The sequence below is a fragment of the Equus przewalskii genome, chromosome 25 (assembly GCF_037783145.1).
Source record: "Equus przewalskii isolate Varuska chromosome 25, EquPr2, whole genome shotgun sequence".
Taxonomy (NCBI): Eukaryota; Metazoa; Chordata; class Mammalia; order Perissodactyla; family Equidae; genus Equus; species Equus przewalskii.
In genome coordinates, this window is record NC_091855.1 from 32,462,220 (window position 1) to 32,483,372 (window position 21,153).

The following is a 21,153-nucleotide window of genomic DNA, read 5'->3' on the forward strand; positions in this document are numbered from 1 at the left end:
GCCTGCTAGGCGGCGGGCAACAGTAAGAGCTGGGCTCCTGCTGCAGTGGTGGCAGCCCCCGCTCTGGGATGAACAGCGTCGGCACTTGTCCCAGAGACCACGGAAGAATCTTGTACACCTCACCACATTTTTGCAAGTCCCACCACCCAACACTATCCTGAATTTTAGGAATTTACCCATCAGGACCCGACTGCAATAGTCTTTCAAAGAGCTTTAGTTATCCTCCCAAAATAAATAAATAAATAAGTCCTCTCTTCTTCCCCAAATGACCGTCAATTAAATACATCTGTCGACTAATGTCAACTGGGAAAGGGAAATGCTCTTGATTGTGTGTTTTTACCACCAAGAGGAGAGAATGAGAGGCAAGTGCGCATGTGGGGGTGCTGCCACAGAAGAGGGGCTGCCCCATTTTCAAAACTGCCTTTGAAAGAGAATCTCATCCACCAGGACAGAAGAGCGAACATCAAGGGGGCTGGGAACCGGAGGGAGAACTTGTATAAACAGTGTCTATGCAGGGAGGAGGAGCTCTGAACTTGGACCAGATCTCAGTGGAGGGGCCTGGGAGGCAGAGGGCCTGGGACAGAGCCTGGAAACAGGAAGCTGAGGGCAGCAATATGCTTCATGCAAATACCACTGCTTCCCCTTTGCTGACAAAGACAGAATTTGGCCCCATCTCAACAGCACAAAAATATTCTCTATACACCTTTCTCTATCCTGCACCTCTACAGTAAATTCTAGGTTTATTTAGGTTATTTTAGTCCCCAATAACTCACGTTCATAAAATATTTTGATGAAGCACACAGAGGTCACCTACAATAGCCTCTATACTGAGAAGGTGTAATCAAGCACCAGCGTTAAGAGCACGTCCTTCAGAATTGGAGGGAATCCGGGTGAATTCCTGTTCCACCACTTACTAGCTGTGTAACCTCCAGCAAGTTACTTAACAACCCTGAACTTAACTCCTATCTATTTTAAGAAGGAAAATAACAGGATCCACCTCATAGGGTTGTAAAGAGGAAGAAATGGAATATTCCATAGGGAAAGCACAAAGAAGGCAGTCCCTATTATGCCCACTACTGTTGTTAGAAAATACCAAGTGGATCTTTAGCATTCCTGGGTCAGAGGTCCCAGTAAGAATCTAAAAACTAAAATCTACTGAAAAAGGTCATTAAAGGGATATCCAACAAAAAGAATAAAAAAGATTCTAAAAACTAAACAAACAAAACCCTGGGATCCTCTAGGAAATGCAATATGCATAGTCACGTGACATGGTCAATAACTTCAGCCTGTGTGCAGAGCCCGTGACACTCCAAGACGCCAAGTTAAGAAGCTCTGAGCAACTACAAACTCCTGCTTCTGGATGAGAAAAGTGAAGCCCAGGAGACCCAAGTAGCCCAGCTGGAAGCAGGTGTCCTGTCTTCCAAGCCAGTCCTCTTTCAACCATGACGAGCTGCCTATATTTATAAGCTAAAATTATATTGAAAGCTCTCAGCCCCGGATATAATAAACAAACTTTTGTACAGTGTTTCCTTTATATGACAGCAAAGTTTTTTGCTAAAGTGGCAAGAGGGGAAGTAAAGAAAAACCACAGAAATAGAAACACACATACCTGAACCATTGTAATACAGTCTATAAAAAAGAACTGCACTTCACTTCTCATTCACAAGTACTCAGGGAACTTAGCTGGTGCTCATCTTATAGTCCTAACTAAGACCTGTATTTAGGAGGTGTAAAACTTAATCCCAGACTTTGAAACTCTATCTTGATCGATTCGGGCAAAGGTCCTCAAAAGATGAAACTGCAAGATGAAAGGCTCATGGGGAACTTTGCAGAGGAGGGAGCAGCCGACCCCACGTGAACCCACAGCTCAGTCTCAGGATCCATCCCCAGGAATGGGTCAACCGGGCTTCCTGATCTGAGAAGAGACAAGGCTGCCAAGAAAGTATTCTTGCGGGGAAAAAAGCCAGAAGGTGATCGAGCCTTTAGTGCTTACCTCCACCACAGAGAAAATACAAGGGGACAGAGGAACAAGCTAAATGAAATCCCAGTGAAGCAGAGAGAATGTGGGCATTCCACAGCCCAATGGATGGGTCTCTTTATCAAGGAAGAGCACGAAAAAGCGGGGAGGGGTAGCTCTGCTGGGGATGAAAGCAGACTCAAGAAATCTAACAGCGAAATGCAGCATATATCCTACCATGGTTGGATAATTCAAACATTTTGTAAACCATCGGGGGTATCTAAATATGGACCTCATATTAGGTGATGCCAAAGAATCGCTCATTTTGTTAGGGGTGACCCCGGCAGAGTGGTTATGTAAGAAATTGTGACTTATTCTCAAGCACACCGAAATATGTTGGCATAAACTGACATGAGGTCTACGATTTGCTTCAAAATACTTAAGCAACAGCAAAACAAAAAAGAATGAATGAAATACGCAAGGCAATCCCTTGTCAACTACTGAATCTGGTCGTGAGCAACGGCGGTGACGGGTATAAAGCAACATCATACTATTCTCTCAGCTGTGTATGTTCGAAATTTTCCATGATTAAAAAATTTTTTTGAAAACCTTTATCTTTTAAAGTCCTGTGAGAGATAAAACAGAAAAAAAGAGAGAGCTAAAACGTAAGCAAAATTGTCTATTCTCCCGACTTACTCATTCATGAGAATATGTTCTTGATGAAATCTCGGCATTGGAAAGAACCCAAAGGGCATCTAGTTCAGAGATTCTCAAATCTGGCTGCCAGTCAGAACCAACTATGAAGCTTATCAATTTTCCCCAACCCACCTCAAACCTACTGAATCAGAATCTCCAGGGAGGGGCCGAGGAATGGTAATTGTTTATAAGTGCCATAGGTGATTCTGAAGCAGTCTAGCATGTTCCTTCTCCAACATCACAGGCAAGCAGTTGTCCAGCAGGTTTTGTGTTCCAGCCCCTCAGGGACAAGGATTACACAGGCTTCTGCATTCTCACAGTTATGTCAAGCTTAAAACTGTGTCCTACACTTTTAAAAGAATAAAAAGGGCGGGGGGTGGGGGCGGGTGGCTAACTCTGTGAATACAGCCTGCAAGGTTTCCACTCTCCCCTTCACCTGACACATTTCTCACCAACATCTGAGTGCATTTCGTCGTGTTGCAGCTGAACCTCAGTGGGGGAGCCACAGCCAAACGAAATCCCCTGGGAAAAAACACGTTTACCTGTCGAGCCGAAGGGGCATTCACCGGGCGAAGCGTCAGGGGGAATGCCTTCCCCTTTACTCAGCTAGTCAGTGTAGAAAGCTTCAAATCAATGGATCAGGGCCAGTGCCCTGGAAGTACTTGGAAGTACCTGGGAGTACCTGGGAGTCTATGCCTCTCAGCGCAGCCACCAGCTGGCCGGAGGGTAACCCAAGGAAAGAGGGGAAAAGGGGTAAGTTCACACTCCTCGCTTTGTTCTCACAGCATCACAAACACCGGAAACAAACTCCCAACCACAAAACTGACAGGTATTTGACCAAAAACACGTCAGTACAGGTCAGCATGGCTAGGAAGCCAGAACTCAACGTTTCATAAGATTAAAAATCTCCAGTCCTTAAAACCATTTTCTTTCAACAGGCGGTATCTGCAGAATGACACCCATCACCCCAGGAAAACATGACGCCCAGAGTCGGGGGATGGGGGTGGGCAAGGGGTAGATGGCGCTTTTCCCTCTGTGCCTTGATGCACACCATCCAACACCAGCTCGTCACTCCCAAGGTTGATGAATAGCCCTCCCAAGTCTCTCTGCACACTTTGGAGCGGCTCTTCTTTAACATCGCAGAGTGTGCATTTGCTAAATGGCTTTTATGCGCACCGGTGTTATGGCAGACAGGGAGATGAGGGCATGCAGAAACCTGCAGAATCGTTTCACACCAAACTAAAAGCCCTGTTTGTTGCTTTATCAGTGACAAGCGGCTTTGGGGGGACCTGAACAGCACTTTCTTCTCTAAATGCTAACCCTGGAACTGCTTTCCAAGACTTTCTCTTTCTCAAGGAGCCACCTATACGGAAGCTTTTAATACCACAGACTTGGTTCTCTACAAGAGAGCAGCGAATATTCTCTGAGTTCAAGAAATGATCTTAAAACACTCAACAGAGCCAAGCCTGGAGGCTGGTCTCCAAAGGCCCATTCTGAGAGGTGGCAGCGAGGAGGAAGACTAGCAGACACCTGGGGACAACAGCAGTGCCCTTTGATTGTTACAGTTATGTAAAAATGAGCACCCGGGGAAGGAGGGGCCCAGAACACACTCACAAATATTTGCATTTACACATGGATCCAGGCCTCACCGCCCAGTGATCACAGGCAAAGCTCCGAAGTGCCCACATCTTTCCTCTTCCCAGGCAACACTCCTTAAACCCTGCATGCCCACTCCCCATCCTGAACACTAACTCCGGGCGAACAGTAGTTGCAGACAAACGTGTACAGTTGCAGCAAGGAATAACAGGGGCCAGCCCAGTGGCACAGTGGTTAAGTTCACGTGTTCTGCTTCGGAAGCCCAGGGTTCATGGGTTCAGATCCCAGGAGCAGACCTACACACCACTCAACAGGCCATGCTGTGGCAGCATCCCACATACGAAATACAGGAAGATTGGCACAGATGTTAGCTCAAGGTCACTCTTTCTCAAGCAAAAAGAGGAATACTGGCAACAGATGTTAACTCAGGGCCAATCTTCCTCACCAAAAGAAAAGAAAAGAAAAGAAATAAGGTTTTGCCGCTTCCTATCCACATTCTTCCATGCCAAAAACAAGCAGAATTTTCTCAGGCTGGAGACTCTACCGGAAACAGAAACATGTTTCTGGAGAGAACAAAATTAAAGGCCCCAACCCTGCACAGCTGGTGACACAACAGTGTTCCTGAGCCCAAACCTGAACTTCAAAAGGGTGAAAGCAGACCGCCAGCTGCACACCGCAGCCTTATGAATACGAAAAACAAAGCTGGGAAAGACGGGCACACAAAAACTTTGTGGAGAGAATGTTTTCCGGCAAAGAGTTTGAATTGTGGCTACGTTACTTTTCAGAAGTCCAAGTTAGGTCACGATTCTGTTTTCGAGCTCAGTCTGATCTTATTGCTATTGGACCTATTCTATTCCTTATAGGAAAGGTAAAGCAAATTATTAAAACTCTTCTTTTAGCAGACCATGAAGCTCAAGCCGAAGGCTTTACAGTGAAAATTCAATGTTTTTGAAGTCAGTCTCTAAAGGGAACCTTACTCTAATGTTTTCATAGTCAGGGAGTGTCAAAGTGGCCAAACACTTCTGTCTACACCTGATTTCAAGAGTCACCTGGGCAATTTACATCTCCGCTGCTGGGTCACCCCCCAGTGTCCACTCCTGGACATTTATCCTAGAATTCTGGAGAGGCTGCCTTTCTGCAACTTAATATTCAGAAAGAAAACAAACGCCATTTTTCTCTAGCCCTTGGCGGCAATCTTCCTCAAGTATACGCACACACACCTCACGGTGAATGGCTGCCCTTAAAATACAGACCTTTGTTTGTACTCCAGACCCCAAGTGACCCACCCACACTGAGGGATGACACTAAACCGATCAAGTGTGCAAACGAGTTCTGTGATTATGTTCAGACACCACAATGGCCAACCCTGAAATCTACCCAAACACCAAAAACGGTATTTAACTAAGACACTTAGAGAAGGGAAGCTCTTTCCAATAATCTAAACGAATGAAATAAAATAAAATCAAATGATCCATTTATAAGTGCTACTTCAGTGTGGTGGACTTACATTCCTTAACATTTTCTTTTTAATGGAGAAAAAATAAAAATTGAAACCAGAAAAACTTGAGTTCCAGACACAGAGGCTTACCTGACTCCTCTCTTTGTCCACCTTCTTAAAACACTTATTCAAGGACAAATTATGTCTCACTGAGTTTTTCCACCCAGTAGGTGCGTTTGCAAAATACGGAAAATGTTCCAAGATCCAGTTGTAGATATCCTTGACTGGCAGGCGCTTGGCTGGGGAGTCTTCGATGGCCATAAATATGAGGCAGCTAAAGGAATAGGGGGGTTTGCAGTTGGGGTTCTGCCTGGCATCGTAGGGCATGTCAGAGTGGGCGGGGGACGGGGGGGTGTCATCGTCCAGGTCCTGGACGGGGCTGACGCTCCTAAGGACAGACTCCCCAAAGCTCTTCAGCAAGTTCTTGCTCTCGTGCAGCCAGTTCAGGTTGGTCAGCTCTTCATCTTCCATGGCCCCCTCTTCTAATCTGATGTCAGGCAGAGAAAAGTCGAGGTCATCGTCTTCCTGAAGGGCCTTGGAGAAACCGCTGCCCCGGTAGCACTGACTCAGCCCACTGGAGACACTAATTCCTGAGCTTTCTGGCTTCTTACTGGGAGGCATGACTGGACCCATTTACGTGAAGGCTCCTGGTTAAACACATCACAGAGAAAAGACAAGTTGGTGAAATCCAAAACAGAAAGAGGGCTGGGCCCTCCTAATTCTTTCACCCCCCCCCCCCGGACTCCTGTCCCACTTCTATAGACCCCCTGCCACACAGGAACACCATCTCATGGCTCCTACACTGAGTAACACAAACCTACAATTCCACCACATAGAGATGCGCTAATAAGCAAAATCGGTGCACCGTGCAAGGCATGTGGTGACCTGTGACCCCTTAAATACGAGAACTGGAAATATTGACTGCACCTTTAATATGCAAATGCATCATAAAAAGAATGGGCAATTCCATAAAGGCTTCTCCCTAAATCTATGAAGACTCTCGCTGTGACCCTGGGAAAATCAGTTATTTCTTGCTGCCTCAGTTTATCTATAATACATGAATATACACACAGGTAAAATTCTTTCTAGCCTCATGACCAACACTACAAAATAAACTCAACGCACAACTCCTGTCACTTTGGGTTATAGATCTCAGGGTTTATCCTTCCCAAGAAAAGAAAATATCTGCAAGTTTAAGGCCAGTTGTTTCAGATTAAGTCCAGCTGTTTCCATACAAAGACCATCACAACGGCCTCAGAATTAAAAGTGTGGCCATAGTGAGCATCAATTTGGTAGTGTTTTATTGGACTTTTTCCCCTCCATGATGAAAACCTCTGCAACTTTAATTACATTTGGCCAGTCTACAGAGGGATGCCATGGAATCCTGTGGATTCGAACTAGAGGAAGAAATACACAATTTTACTGGGACGCTCCACTCTGAACGAAAAACTGAGTAACTTTAGGCACCACATAAATTAATAGGAATGTGAAGATAAACCATTAACTGAAATCAGAATTGGTGCAAAAAGTTAGGAGAGCAACTGGCAGTTTCAAGACAAGAAGGCAAATTCAACAAAAATCGCTACAGAATTCTATTCTGCCCTCTCCCCTGCTGCCACCACCATTTTTATCAATGACCTAGAACAGGGAGTAAAATATCTGAGAAAAGAAAATGAGGAGGTGGCAAGTCCACAAACAGAAACACCCCCACAGATACAAAGCATGCTCAACCCCCTAGTACTGAACGTAAGATAGAAAGAACAGGAGAGATAAGGAAGAGCTCTCCCACACTCCATCTACAATGCAGGGCTCAAACAATGCACTTGGTTTAGGAAGCGTGTCAGTTTTATGCCCACCACCCTCCCCCCCCCACCCCCCCCCCGGCCCCAAATCCACCTAGGAAAAAAAAAAATGAACACATCAAAAGCAAAGGCATGATCACTCAAAATGACCATGGACAGTATACCTAAAATAAATGCCACTTCAACTGCGGAAGCTCTAGAATGAGATTCTAGAAAGCATAACGTGGGGCCCTAAACAGCCAGTCAAGGATGTCCCCGCGAACTGCAGCACCCTCCCTCTTCCAAAAGGTAGACAAACAGAACCTGATGACAGAGAGCTGAGGGGAGCTCTCTGGAGCTGCCCTGAGAAGCCCAACTCTAAGGAGAGAAAACTTCCACCGGCATCAAAGTCGGACGCAAGCAAGGCATTCAGATCCCTCCGCTTCCTCCACAGGGAATATTCCTTTCTGTCAAAGGAAGCTAACCTACGTAGTCCATACACATTTTAAAGAATAAGCTAGTACCTTTAGGTTTGGGGGTCTAACAGAGACCAGCCTGATGCTGCTTTTTCCTTCTTTATGAACAAATCAAAGCTAGGCCTGTCTCTCTCAACGTTTCCTCAAATCTCATTAAAAAAACAAATTTTCTGGTAACCAGAAATATCCACACAGTAGAGTACAAGAGAACAAGTACCCAGCCACTTAAGTCAACTTCAGCTCCAGATGAAAGTTTTATGTCTCCTGAGCTTCCAAACAAGAAAATTATATCATGGCTGACGGTAAAGTAATTTAATTGCATTGTTGCTATGACAACATGCTGCTCTCTTTCTTTTTAATTTGCTTATTTGTCAGTAGCTTCCCAAAGGAACTAACACGCTATTCTCCATGTTGTCTTTTGTTTTAAACAAACATTGCCAGCAATACGGTTTTATTAGAAAAATGGCACTGTCAAGAAAAGAGGGTGACGGGGGGTTCAGTAGTCTTGGAGCATTTGCCTGTTTTGCGTTTGGGTGCCCCCAGCCCCTCCCACTGTTAACTGCATCCCCAGAAATCCCGCGTTCTATAGCAACAGTATCAAGAGGCGCTGATCACCACAGTTCCATTTTAAAAAAACAGTTCCCAGAAACCACAGCTGAGGAGTTTTCCATTATTATACTCTAACTACATAATTCGCCAAATCTTTTTCCTCCTATTTTAGAGGGGGGAAAAAAAGAATCCGGATCATGTGAGTCTGCAGTTAAGCAAACATTTTTAATATGCTGCCAATAAGGCTGCTCCACCAGACACGCAAATAGTTATTCACTAGTGACCTCCTTACAACTTTTCGGTTTGCTATTGGTTACGTTCCGCGCACGCACACCCTCTTGTTGTTTTCTTATGACTTGCTGTGTTTTGTTATCTTTTTTGCTTTTTACAGACAAAATGCGGCAGGAAAGCTAGTTTCTTGCCCGCTATCAGAAGGTCTCCAAACAACTGACAAAGACATTACTGGTCCAACTCTGAACAGATGTTCAATGTGAACTTCAAAAAGTTGAGAAATCCTCCCCAAACCGAGCAGGGCAGTCGCGAGTTTGGGGGGGTCGGGTAACCCCCCTCCGCGCGCGCGCGCGCGCACGCACGCGCTCCACTCCCGTGTACTGTACTTGTCAAAAACATTTCAAGGGGACCTGCAGGAGCGGCGATTGGCTGCGTCCCGCGTCAATCAGCGGCGTTGCCAGGCAACCGAGAAACTGCTCTTCTCTCCGTATACAGGGCAATTGGGAGCTCGCATACCTTCACTGCCGGTCAGATGTCATAAACCTTTTATTGGCCGCACCGCGGCGAGCCTTAAAAACACATCAATAAAAGCCCGCCGTCCCCCAACTTCTCCAGGGCCCAAGGAGGCTTTCAGAGAGGGCCGGTGTGAGGAGGGGTCGGGCCTCGGGGGGTCTCAGGAGACACTCACTGCCGGTGCCAAGCCTGCACAGTTTGGGGGAGGGGGGATCTTTGTTAGGAGCCTGTTTCTCATCTTGGGGTCTCCCCTTGATTGGCACCACCTCTCCCGGCCCGGAACGGCGGGGATCCCGTCCTCCGCGGACAATACCAACTCTGTTCCTTTGGGGCGTCTTTTCGGAAATCGAAGCACCAGGAAACAGCCCGCACGTCGGGGCAGGAAACTCTTCGGACCCGGCAACTTCCCCGCTCGGGGCTCCCGTCTCCCCGCCCGGCCAGGCCCCCCATCCCGCACCCTCCCCCCGGGAACGGCGGAGTCCCTCGTCTGCCGGGAGCGGCGAGGTCGCCTCCAGGACGGCCTCGGACGAGTGCCCCCGCCCCGAGTTACCCCAGTCCCACTCGGGGGCCGGCGGGAGCGGGGAACAAACTCACCTGGCCGGAGCGGGGCTCGGGGGCGCGGGGACGCCGCTGCCCTTCAGCGGGAGCCGACAAACTTTCGTGGGCGCCCAGCGGGCATCGCTTGGTGGCCCGGCTAAGGGCGCGCGGGCGCGGCGCGGCGAGCCCGGGGCGGCGGGCGGCGGGGGGCGGCCGCGGGCGCGGGCGGCAGGGGCGCGGGGGTCGCGGCGCGGCATGGGACCTGCGGCGTCCGCCGGGCGCGCCGCGCGTCCTCCCGCCGGCCCCGCCGCTCTCCCCGCCCCGTCCCGCCTCCCGCTCGCCTCCGCCGCGGCGCGTCGGGCCGGGGCGCGCCGAGCGGCGAGAAATTGTTTCCACTGCAAACAAAAAAAGGCGACACATGACCAGCCAGGAGGAGGGGAAGCGCGGGGAGGGAGGGGAGCGCAGGGGAGGGACGGAGCGGAGGGGGCGGAGGGAGCCGGAGAGAGGGAAAACGTGGGCCGGGCCGCCGGCGGCCTGGGGCGCGGGGCGCAGACCCGCTGGGGCGGTCCCTCCCCGCAGCCCCCACGCTCCGATCGGCCCTGCGCCCCGCGCCCGGACGCTCCCGGGGCGCAGCCGGGGCCCAGGCCGGACTCGCCTCCTGCGGCACCGCGGGGCGGGGGTGGCCGGCGCGGGAGCCGGGGCGGCCGCGCTCGTGGGCGGCGGGGCTGGTGGGGCAGGCGGCGCGCGGCCTGTCCCTTCCCCGGGTCCGGCCACGCGGGCGGGCCGGCGCTGCGCCGCTGGCAACGTGTCGCCCGGAACGCTCCTACCCCATCCGCATGCCTTACATGGCTCGAAAGTAAAAATAAAAAGAATTACGATGCGGGCGAGGCTTGCGAGGGGGAGAAGAGATTCCACTTCTCCCCAACTACGGCGTCCTGGCGGGACTCCCAGGGCCGTCCCCAGCCCTGCTCCAGCGCCCACCTCGTGCCCAGGGAGGAAAGGCACAAAGGCACTGCAGCCTCCCGCCCAGGTGACTGCTCCTCCTGTCGTCTGCAGGCGCGTGTCTGCCGAGGGAGGGTGGCCGTTACAGATCACAGAGCGGGAGGCCCGTCCTAAAGGCCACGCCGGTGGGGCCTCTCCAGTGGGTTGTGCTCAACACCCTGGCAAACTTCTAAACCTCGACTGAACACAACTTTCATCGCCTTCACATTTTGAGCTCTCAAGAACCGCACGGACAAGTCGGAAGGCCGCCCAGCGAACGGCGCAGCCACCGCTCCAAATCTTTAGGCACCTCCAAAGATCGGCCACCCACTGCTAAAGCCACACCAAGCACCTTGCCTTTGGAGAGGATGCAAGGAGAGAGACCAACAGGACACCCTGGTGGTGACATAAATAAAAATATGATTGCACACCACTCCCAGGTAGCCAAATCAGTAAGCTCCTCTACAGACGAGCAGCCGGGCTCACTCCTCCCATCCACTCCCTAACCCCCCGAGCAGCGGACAGGCCATTTTGCGCCATCCGAAAACTGCAGGAAAGCCAGTGAGAAGGCGCAGAGCCATCTCGCTTAGAAATCTCTCTGGCTTATTGTACCTTGTAACCCAGCCAAAGGGGAAGAAAAATCCTACAGGGCTTCTCATACATATGTATATATTTTTTACTTTAAAAAATAAGGAAACGCCATCAATCTGAGAGTCATGTCCCCTTAACAAAGCTTTAAGATGGCGGGTGGCGAGTCTTCAGCAAGGACGCTCACCACAGGCCTGCTACTCACCAGCGCTATGGCAGATCCCACCCAGGGGATGATTCAGAGGTGGAGGCCCAGGGCCAGCTTCAGGTCATCCAGCCCCACCCCTTTAATTACTGAGCACTTGGTATGACCTACCCAAAGTCACCAAAGCCCCAAAGCCAAAGGTGTGAGGTAAGAGAGACAAGCTAGATCATCTGGAAGTGTCACACCAAAGATCCTAAAGGTGAACACTGCTATCAAAGCCAGGACAAGAGCTCCTCTGGCGCATCCATCCAGCCCACCCCTCAGTCAGCACATCAGTTGAGGGTGCTGAATCTCCCATCCAAGGAACCAAGCCAGAGACCTTTGTCCCAGCCCCTTACTGGCAGGGAGAGAAAGAGACAGTCCCCTTCCATCACCAGCTCCCAGCCCTCCCAGTCCCCAACCACATTCACACCATAGCTAGAAATCTCTTAACACAAAGTAGAGGTGGCAGGTTATTTTCACCGGGTGCTTTCCTTCCTCCTCAGAGTTCAGAATGAGGGGGTGGGAGCCAAAGGTTATTGCACATGGAAAACATCATTCTTAAGACTCCCAGTGCAAGCTGTTGAGCTCTAGTGTCTGAACCAGCCATCCTTGGTGAACCAAACCTTAGACAGAGCGAGCCTTGGGCCAGGAGAAGCCATAAGCAGAGAGTAGAGAAAGGGGCCTTTCATTAGCTCACCTCTCTTGCCCTCTGCATGTTTTTGGTTTCCTCTATTCTCAAGCGTATTTCTGAATTTCTGTCTCATTACAAATGTGGCAAGAGACGTGAGAAGGTGTCAGCCTGAAGAGGAAGTGGTGGACCAGCCCTGCCTGATGTGGAGAGCAGAGGACACATCTGCTTGTCTGTCTGTGTGCTTGCAATGGGGGATCCAGACCTTCGCTGAAAGCAGAGGAAGGGTTAGTGTGGCTTCCACCTAGACCCCCGGCTCTGGGACATGCTCCCCGACAAAAGGGTGCAGGGGCCAAATTCATTTAGGAACAACCTCATTCTCCATTCCTCGCTGGAACTTTCAAAAAGTACTTTTATGCCTTAGACCCTGAGAAGTTTAAACCATTGTTTTACAAACCTGTTTGACAGCAGAATCCTACATGTACCCTAGAACTCACTTTGGGCAACACTTATTTCATGACTGGGGGCTTGATGGGACCATTCCGTAGCCCCATCTGGGCGTGAGCGGGAGAGCACATTAGTAGCTGGGAACAGCAGGACCTGTGTGGGACCTGAGGCTCCTCCTCCGTGGGGAGGAATGGCCCTCCCCTTGATGTTCGGTGCTTTCTTCAACACGCTTCCCTGCCCTGGAACATTCGACCCTCTCCCTCCATCACTGCTTATTTGAACGACGTGATTATTTATGGGATTTTTGTTAGTGCCCTCGAGTTGACCCCTACTCCTAGCAACCCTGTGGACAGCAGAGCAGAACCCTGCCCGGTGTTTTCGCACCTTCCCATCACCTTCCGGAGCTATATCAGACAGTGCTCTGCTGCCATTCATCACAGCCAGTTTTCTCAGAAGTGGGTGGCCAGGTCCTTCTTCCCAGAAGCTCCGCTGAAACCTGCCCACCATGGGTGACCCTGCTGGTATTTGAGATCCCAGTGGCATGGCTTTCAGTATCCCAGCGACACACAGCTGCCACAGTATGACAACTGACACATGGGTAGTGTGGTTCACCTGACCAGGAAACAAACTCAGGCCGCAGTGGTGAGAACGCCAAATCTTAACCATTAGACCACCAGGGCTGGCATATATTTATGGGATTGTTCAGCGAAAGCCCTGTGATCCCCCGGAAGCAGTAACAATTGAACAGATGAGCCATGAGAGAGCACTGCAGGTGGAAGACCTGAGGGACTTTCAAATGTGAGGTGGAATCTGAAGCAGGCCTGGAAAGATGGTCTCCTGCTCAGGGATCCTTCAGACTGACTCCAGTGATACCTAAGAGGGAACTCCAGTCAGCCCGGGGCAGGCAGCAGAGCTGGGCTGCACGGAACCAACGAGTCATCAGACAGTTTTTCTCTCCATCCCTTTCTTTCCCTCTGAGACCATGTTGTCTTTCCTACTTCCCTCTATTTATCTGTCCCACTCTTTTCCCTACAGGTAAGCTTCCTCTGCTCGCTTACAACCACACCCATGGCTGCCAGCACCAAGTCCAAAGGACCTTCTGACTTGCAGCACCCACCACCTTCAGAGCGCCTCAGTCTTCCACCACATAGTTCAGATTCTCAGTGAAATAATCTGATTGACTTAGCCTGAGTCACGTTACTTCTCCCTTCTGCCCACCCCCTCCTAACAGCTAAGGCAGGAGGCATGGTGAAACCATCTGGAACAAGAGGACTCCGGAGGGGAGGGGAGATGACTGTGGAAGGAAGATATCTAATAAAGACGGGTGGGTTTTTGACCTGTGGAATGTGGAAGGGGTATTCTAGACCTGAGCTTCTCAACTAGGGATACCCAGGAAGCCATGCCGAAGGGATCAGCATCTCCTAGGATGGGTCCCAGGCATGTGCCTTGTGAGAAAGCTCCATAGCACCAACTGCTGTTCCAGGTAGCAGAAATGAATGGCACATGGAGATCTAGCAAACGTGACTTGATGGTACTAGAAGATGCATTCACTCATTGAACAAATATTTACTGAGTGCCTGCCAAGCACATGGTATTGTGTCAGGTGCCAGAGACACAAGGTTTCTCTTCCTTAGGAAGCATACATATGAGTGGATTTAGTGGATAAGAGGGGAAACATCATATCACAAAACTTCTTGAGTGCTAAGATGAACAGTTTATATGCACTAATTCAGAGGCCAAGAGGAACTCACTGAATATTTTTGAGTCCAAAAGTTGCGCTATCAGAAATATGCTTAAAAAGAATGGCTTACAACTAGTAGATAAATAAGTCCTGGAGACCTAATACACAGTACAGTCATTATAGACAGTAAGAATGTATTATAAACATTAAGCTTGCTAAGTGACTAGATCTTGATTGTTCCCAACACTAGAAGAAATGATAGTTATGTGACACCATGGAGGTACAGCTAACGCTGAATGGCAATCATATTGCAATATAAATGTATCAAATCCATGCCATTGTACACCCTAAACTTACATACAATATTGTATGTCAAATATATCTCACTTAAAAAAAAAGAATAGGGGGCCGGCCTGGTGGCGCAGCGGTTAAGTGGACACATTCCGCTTTAGTGGCCCAGGGTTCACCGGTTCGGATCCCAGGTGTGGACATGGCGCCACTTGGCAAGCCACGCTGTGGTAGGCGTCCCACGTATAAAGTAGAGGAAGATGGGCACGGATGTTAGCTCAGGGCCAGTCTTCTTCAGCAAAAAGAGGAGGATTGGTGACAGATGTTAGCTCAGGGCTAATCTTCCTCCAAAAAAAAAAAGAAGAAGAAGAAGAAGAATGGGATCTTGGACCTAAGATGAATTTTGGGAAAGGAAAGGAGAAAATGGAAAACCCGAAGCAGGCAGAATCACTCAGAAAGCATTGCAGTAATCTATACAAAAAGGAATAAAGATGATTATTTTTTTAATGTGGTTTTTAAAATTAGAAAAATATGCTAAAATATTAAAATAATGGTTCTCTCTGAGTAGTAGAGTTATGGGGTAATTTTTTTGTCTGCCTCTTTCATATTTCTCTAAATTCTCTCCAGTGAGCACCCATTACACTTATAGTGTTCTAATGATAAAGGGAGGGGTCCATCAGAGTGGTGGTTCTCAAGCTTTAGCGTACATCAGAATTACCTGTAGGGCTTGCTAAAACACAGTTTGCCGGGGCCCACCCCCAGAATTTCCGATTCAGTAGCTCTGGGCTGGGGCCTGAGAATTCACATCTCTAACAAGCGCCCAGGTGATGCTGCTCCCAGCTACTGCTGGTCCAGGGACCAGACTTTGAGACCCACTGAGTTAGAGAACAGCCAGTAAGGCTGGAAAAAAACGAATGCACGAGAGCCTTCAAAGGAAGAACCAAGAGGATGTGTCCAATGATTGAATGAGAAGAGAGGGAGAGATTATGGTCAAAGATCACTCCTTAACCGTGGGTTGACTAAGAGTCTCTTTGAGATGACGTATTGAGAATGCTGTTTGTAATGGTAAAAAAGCTCTTCACTTCCTTCCCTTCTGTGCGCAGGAGAGAGAGACCCAGCACCTTGGCTGGAAGACCCTCCACCTCCTAGTGAGTTTCAAGGCTTGCCCATGCATCCTTTGGGCTTTCCGGGTTGTCCTCTCTAGGGGTTTTCCTCTCGCACATTCTTGGTGTTTACGTGACAGGTTCTGAAGGGTGGAGCCTGGGAAAAGGCTTATTAGAATTTCTCCAGCAGGGAATAGAGCCTGAGGCTTATTTCAGGAAGGAAGAAGGAGTGCGTGGTAAGAGAAAGTGCAGCTGAACTGGTGGAGTGAAGTTCCTTAGCGCAGGTGCCCTGGCCAAACCTGAGCTTATCAAGTCTCCTGCTGGAGGCAAAATGGAAATACAGAACCTGTCAGCTCCTCCTTGAATATAAACAAAGTGTGAGCTGATGATCCAGAATCCAAATTTAGTCAATTCATTCAGTCCATAAGTATTTATTAAGCATCTTGCTACCCTATGCTCAGTACTGTGTGGAAGGCACTGGGAAGGAACTGGAAGAAATAAAAGACATGGCACTTGCCTTCAAGGATGGGGGAGACTCAGCGACCATTTATGAAGCAACTGCAAATACACACACACACAGCCTGATACCAAGGCCAGAGGTGGTGGAGCACACTGCCTAGCATTAGAACCTGGGACTAGGTTCATGTTCTAGAACTTTACCACCTACTAGCCTGGTACCCTTACTCACGGTACTTAACTTCTTTCTCTCTACCTAGTTTTCTCATCTAAAAAAAAGAGGGAGCAAGGGAGAATAACAGCAATACTCACTTTACAGGGTGGTAATGAAGATGAAATTAAATAATATTTGTACAAAACATACAATGGTGCCCCGGCACGTAGAACTATTTTCTTTAAGTAAATAAATCACAAGGAAAATATTGACATATTTGACTGCATAACAATTTAAAATTTGTATGTAGTACCAGAGGTCATAAATCAAATTAGAAGACAAACAAAAAACGAGGAAATATTTGCCATACATATGAAAAAGGGTTAATATTTTAAATTTATAGTCCTTACAACTCAATGAGGAAAAAAAATTATCACCCTAATGAGAAAAGGGGCAAATTCACAAAGGGAGAAACAAAAATAGTAATATATTCATGGAAAGATGCTCAACCTCAGCAAAAACAAAGAAATGCAAATTAAAGCAACTGTGAGATCTCATTTCATCTATCAGATTGGCACAGACTTGAAAAGAATAACCATACCAATGTTGGTGTGGGTGTCTTGGTACATCTATTCAAGAGGGCTGTCTGAAGAAATGAATTAAAACTTAAGTGAGCATAGCCATTGACCCTAAATTTCCAACTTCTGGTAATTTATCCCAGGGAGATACCGTAACAAGACAGTGAACTTCCCCACCAGACCGCCTACCCCCAGGAGGCAATAAGCTCCATAAAACCAGCAACATACACTAGCAGTTAGTTACTCCAGTGGCTGACACACAGAAGACACTCAATCAATATGTATTGAATGAATGCACTGAAATACACAACAATGTATTTAGGAGGGTGTTTGCTGGGACATTGTTTAAAATTGTGAAAACTTGGAAATTGCCGAAATAAGAGGCTAGAGGCATGTTATTATATTATACGGGCCACTGTGGCCCCCTGTTCCCTCTGTTCTCTGCCATTTGCATTTTCCACTGGTTTAAGGGAAGCTTTCTGTTCTCTGAATCACTTTTGCATTCTCATGTACTGTATGTGCGAAACAATTTCACAAACATTTCACAAAGTAAGAGCTTGGGGGAAAATAAATATGTTGTCAATGCTTTTCACCAAATTGAAGTATTTTGTGATCTTTTCAATCAGCAGGGACAAAATGATCCCTTTCTGAAAAGGCTGGTACTCGGAGCAAACAGGAGAATTGCTAAGTATAAGAGACATGACACCCTGCGTGATGGGGTCTACTGTCTGGTTGTATGAAGGCTTTCAGTGTATAGGTTTTGAGTATCAAACTTTCTCTACAAACTCTGATGTAGGCTCAAAGATGAGGGAAAAATACTCTTGAATTAAGAATTTGTAGGGGACTGGGAACATTTGCTCTCTATTTCCAGATTGATCTTCTGTAACAACTTACACTTATAAAAGACCAGATGTGGTTACATTGGAATTTTTTTCAACTCTGACAGGAAATCTCTGCCCAGCTGAGGCACTCCACAGGGCCAGAACTACTTCTGCTTCTCCTGCCCCACCAGGGAGACCCCCCCAGGAGTCCGGAGCTTGCCCTAAAGGAGGCTGCCACTCTGAGTTCTTGGATTCCACTTAGCTAAGTTGATTCTCATTATTCACAGTCGTTATGTTCTAGAAAGTCTCCACAAACGCTGAATTAGCAAATACTGACTCATTGCTCCTAGGGGAAATACAGGGTTAGGTTCCTGAGAGCTGCTGGTCACAACATTTTTGTTCACTGATCAGTGCATAACCTTATTTTATCTATGTTTCCATTTAAAGACATCGTATTGATTTACATGGTTGACTCATTAACATTGAACTGACAGCCAACAGCACTACAACTCATGTCTGAACAAAGCTTATCTAACACGTATTTTCTCCACAAGGCAATCACAGCCTTCTTGTGCTGGGGAACACTAAACAATACTTCAGCACTACAATTAGGGGAGATTTTAAACAGCAAACTCACCAACAAAAGCACAAGAAACATGGGACTAAATAGACCACGAAAAAGCCACTTACAGCATGAGAGCTGAAACAAGAAGGCAGAGCACTGCTTTGTTAGATCTGAGCTGGCAACGTGTGCACTGGGCAACTCAAATTTTTGGCCACTCTGTACATGTCCCCAAATGACCAGAAAAGCACCACAAGTATTGATTTGGGGGTTACAAATAAATTTTAGCAAGTAAGCAAATTCACAAATACAGAATCCGTGAATAATGATCAACTGTATTTAACAAACACTTACATAGCACTTATTCAGTGCCAGATAGGGTTCCAAGGCTTTGCAAATATTCACTCATTTCAGCCTCACATGAACCATGTGAAGTAGGGACTATTATGATGCCCATCTTATAAATGAGGAACGCAAGTGACAGAGAGGTTTAACTACTTGCCCAAGGTCACACAGATGGTGCGATGGGGCTAGGATTTGAACCCACACAGTCTGGCTCCAGAGTTTGGAGGCATGCTCCAGGTAGGAACCAAAGGAAACTTCAGCTCAATCCAGAGCATCTGGCTGCTTCTCAGAGAAACTCTTGGGGGTCAAGGACATGAAGGAAAGGAGTGGTGGAGTTCAAGAGAGGAAAAATCGTGGTCAAGAAATAAAGGAGGAGGAAGGAAAAAGGGACTTTCAAACTGAATGAAAAGGCACTACTTACAAAAAACCAAAGTTCAGCCTCTATGTCATAATCAATATGGTGTGCGCGGCGTACCTTTGTAACAAAGCATGTCAACTCGATACTGAGCATGAAACAGACGTAAGTGCCTTTAGTGTCAAGGACCCTGCTTATACCTCTCTTCTGCCCACAGCACGTGGCACAGTGGAAATCAAAAATATTGATCACTCAACAGAAAAAACAACTGCTCCTATTTACCCCTCTCTCAAGCTGGTATCTACTAACTACACAGATTAGTCAAAGGCAAGTAGCATCATCAACCTTTTCCTCCTCCGAAGTTTTTAAGAGCTTTTATTGTTTTCCTCTCTTCGGCGAGTACACCAAGTACTACAGTCTCGTGGGTTTCAGTGGCTAAGTCTGCCAAAGTCTTAACCATGCCAAGAAATAGCTTTCCTCATTTTACTTTTTCAGAGGGATGTGAAAGAAAACAATCAACCCTTCTCTTTAAGATGGTCTTTGAAAAACACAGTAAAATCTCCGAATTTGATGAACTCTCTGGGAAACAGTACATAGATGAAAATATTACCAACGTATTTCCCTGCTGCACGAAGTTCTTTTTCAGAGATTAGCAACTTATTCAACTTATTACAACAGCCAAACCTAAAGTCTCTTCCTCTCTCTTGGAGAATGCAGTTCGCCAATCCCCTCTGCTTTGAAACCCTACTCCGTCCAAAAGTAGCATCTCTTGTGCCTTTAATACAGGTATTGTGATTTGGATGCAAGCAAATTGTACCCATAAATTGTGAGGCATGAGTGCCCGTGAATGCTCAATTTCCTAAGCGGTAGTGGGTGGAAAGGAAGTAGCCAAACAGACCGCTGTCTTTCTGTGGGTGCAATCAACAGCACCTCATTTCTCTGTCCCCAGACATGTGACTCTGACTGGCTTCAAAAATTTGGCCCTCAAACAACCAGGCATCCTTTTTAAGTTGGCATTTCTTCCAGAGAGGAATATTGAGCATCTTTCGTACATGCCGCATACGGTGCTAGGCCAGCTGTCTAACAATATGGAACCCCGGAAGGGGGTGCTGCCCACGTTGGTGACGGCAGCCATTAGTGCCTGTTGCTCATAGCAAACGTCAAAGAGACCTCAGAACAGGGGTCCATTTGGTTGGCTGAGGCACCCGGGCAAGTATCCATGCATCCTGAGTGCCAGCAGAGGTTAGCCGAGGGCCAAGGTGGGCATGCCACAGTGTCCTGGACTTCCGGATGGAGTCCAGTCCCAGAGAGTGGATGTCACAGCTCTCCGGAGGCTGCCCTGGCCAGGTTCAAAGGGAGAGTTGAACCTCATGACATCCGTTCCAAAGAAATCCCACCTGCTACTGGCATGCCCGAGCTCATCTTCCCCACATACCAGCCTCCAGGCAAGCCTCCAAAGGCACGGTGAGGAGGCAGCTGCAACAGTTTGCTTTCTCTTAATGATTTGGACTGGGAAGACGTAGAGATGGGGAAGAAGTAATGGCCATTCCCAATGAGCTGGTCCCTAGAGTTGGCTGGGATCCTGAAAGGTCATCTTGTCAACCCCTCTATAGGAAAAAATGTGATTTTCTTTGGCCCTGGAAATCTGGCCCGGCAGATTTGATGGAGTAAGTTTCTTCATCCACACACACCCAACGTCATATTGGAGTTCGGGACTGTAACAACGCAAACCTACTACGAAACATCCTTCTCCCTCCCAACTCCAATGACATCCCCTTGCCTGACATCCCTGCCTCCCTGTGAGAGCCTGGCTCAGCCAGTCAACCGCGGACTCCCCGCGCCTGGTGAGTAACGTAAACATCAAACCACGCACAAAGCAGCGGCTGGAAAAAGCTCCCTCCATCCCCTTCATTCTTTCTGGCAGACGCAAGTGAAAGATTTTTTTTTAAATCCCCGAAAAAACTTCTCATTGAAACTTGGGGTGCAAAAGGCATCTGAAATGTGAGAGTCCCTGGACCAGCACGGGGACAGAAAGGGAAGGTTTCAGTGAAATACAAAAGCAACGCAGACCTGAAGGGGAGCAGGCTGCCCGACAACAAGGCACCAACTGCCAAACTGTCATTTTGCTCGGCGGCTGAACAGAAG

At 47.9% G+C, this 21,153-nt stretch overlaps 1 protein-coding gene across 15 annotated transcripts in view; it reads right to left on the reverse strand.

Moving 5' to 3' along the window:
• The window catches only part of FOXN3 (forkhead box N3), a 391,151-nt gene that overhangs the window by 218,849 nt on the left and 151,149 nt on the right, over positions 1-21,153 (reverse strand). For 12 of the 15 annotated variants that reach the window (XM_008519089.2, XM_070593705.1, XM_070593703.1 and 9 more), the window contains one exon: positions 5,838-6,394. In XM_008519089.2, coding sequence (XP_008517311.1) covers positions 5,838-6,380 — 543 coding nt within the window. In that variant the 5' untranslated portion in view covers positions 6,381-6,394. Of the gene's footprint in view, positions 1-5,837; positions 6,395-9,891; positions 10,141-21,153 lie in introns of those variants that run through there. The other 3 variants (XM_008519090.2, XM_070593708.1, XM_070593706.1) reach the window with 1 other exon arrangement.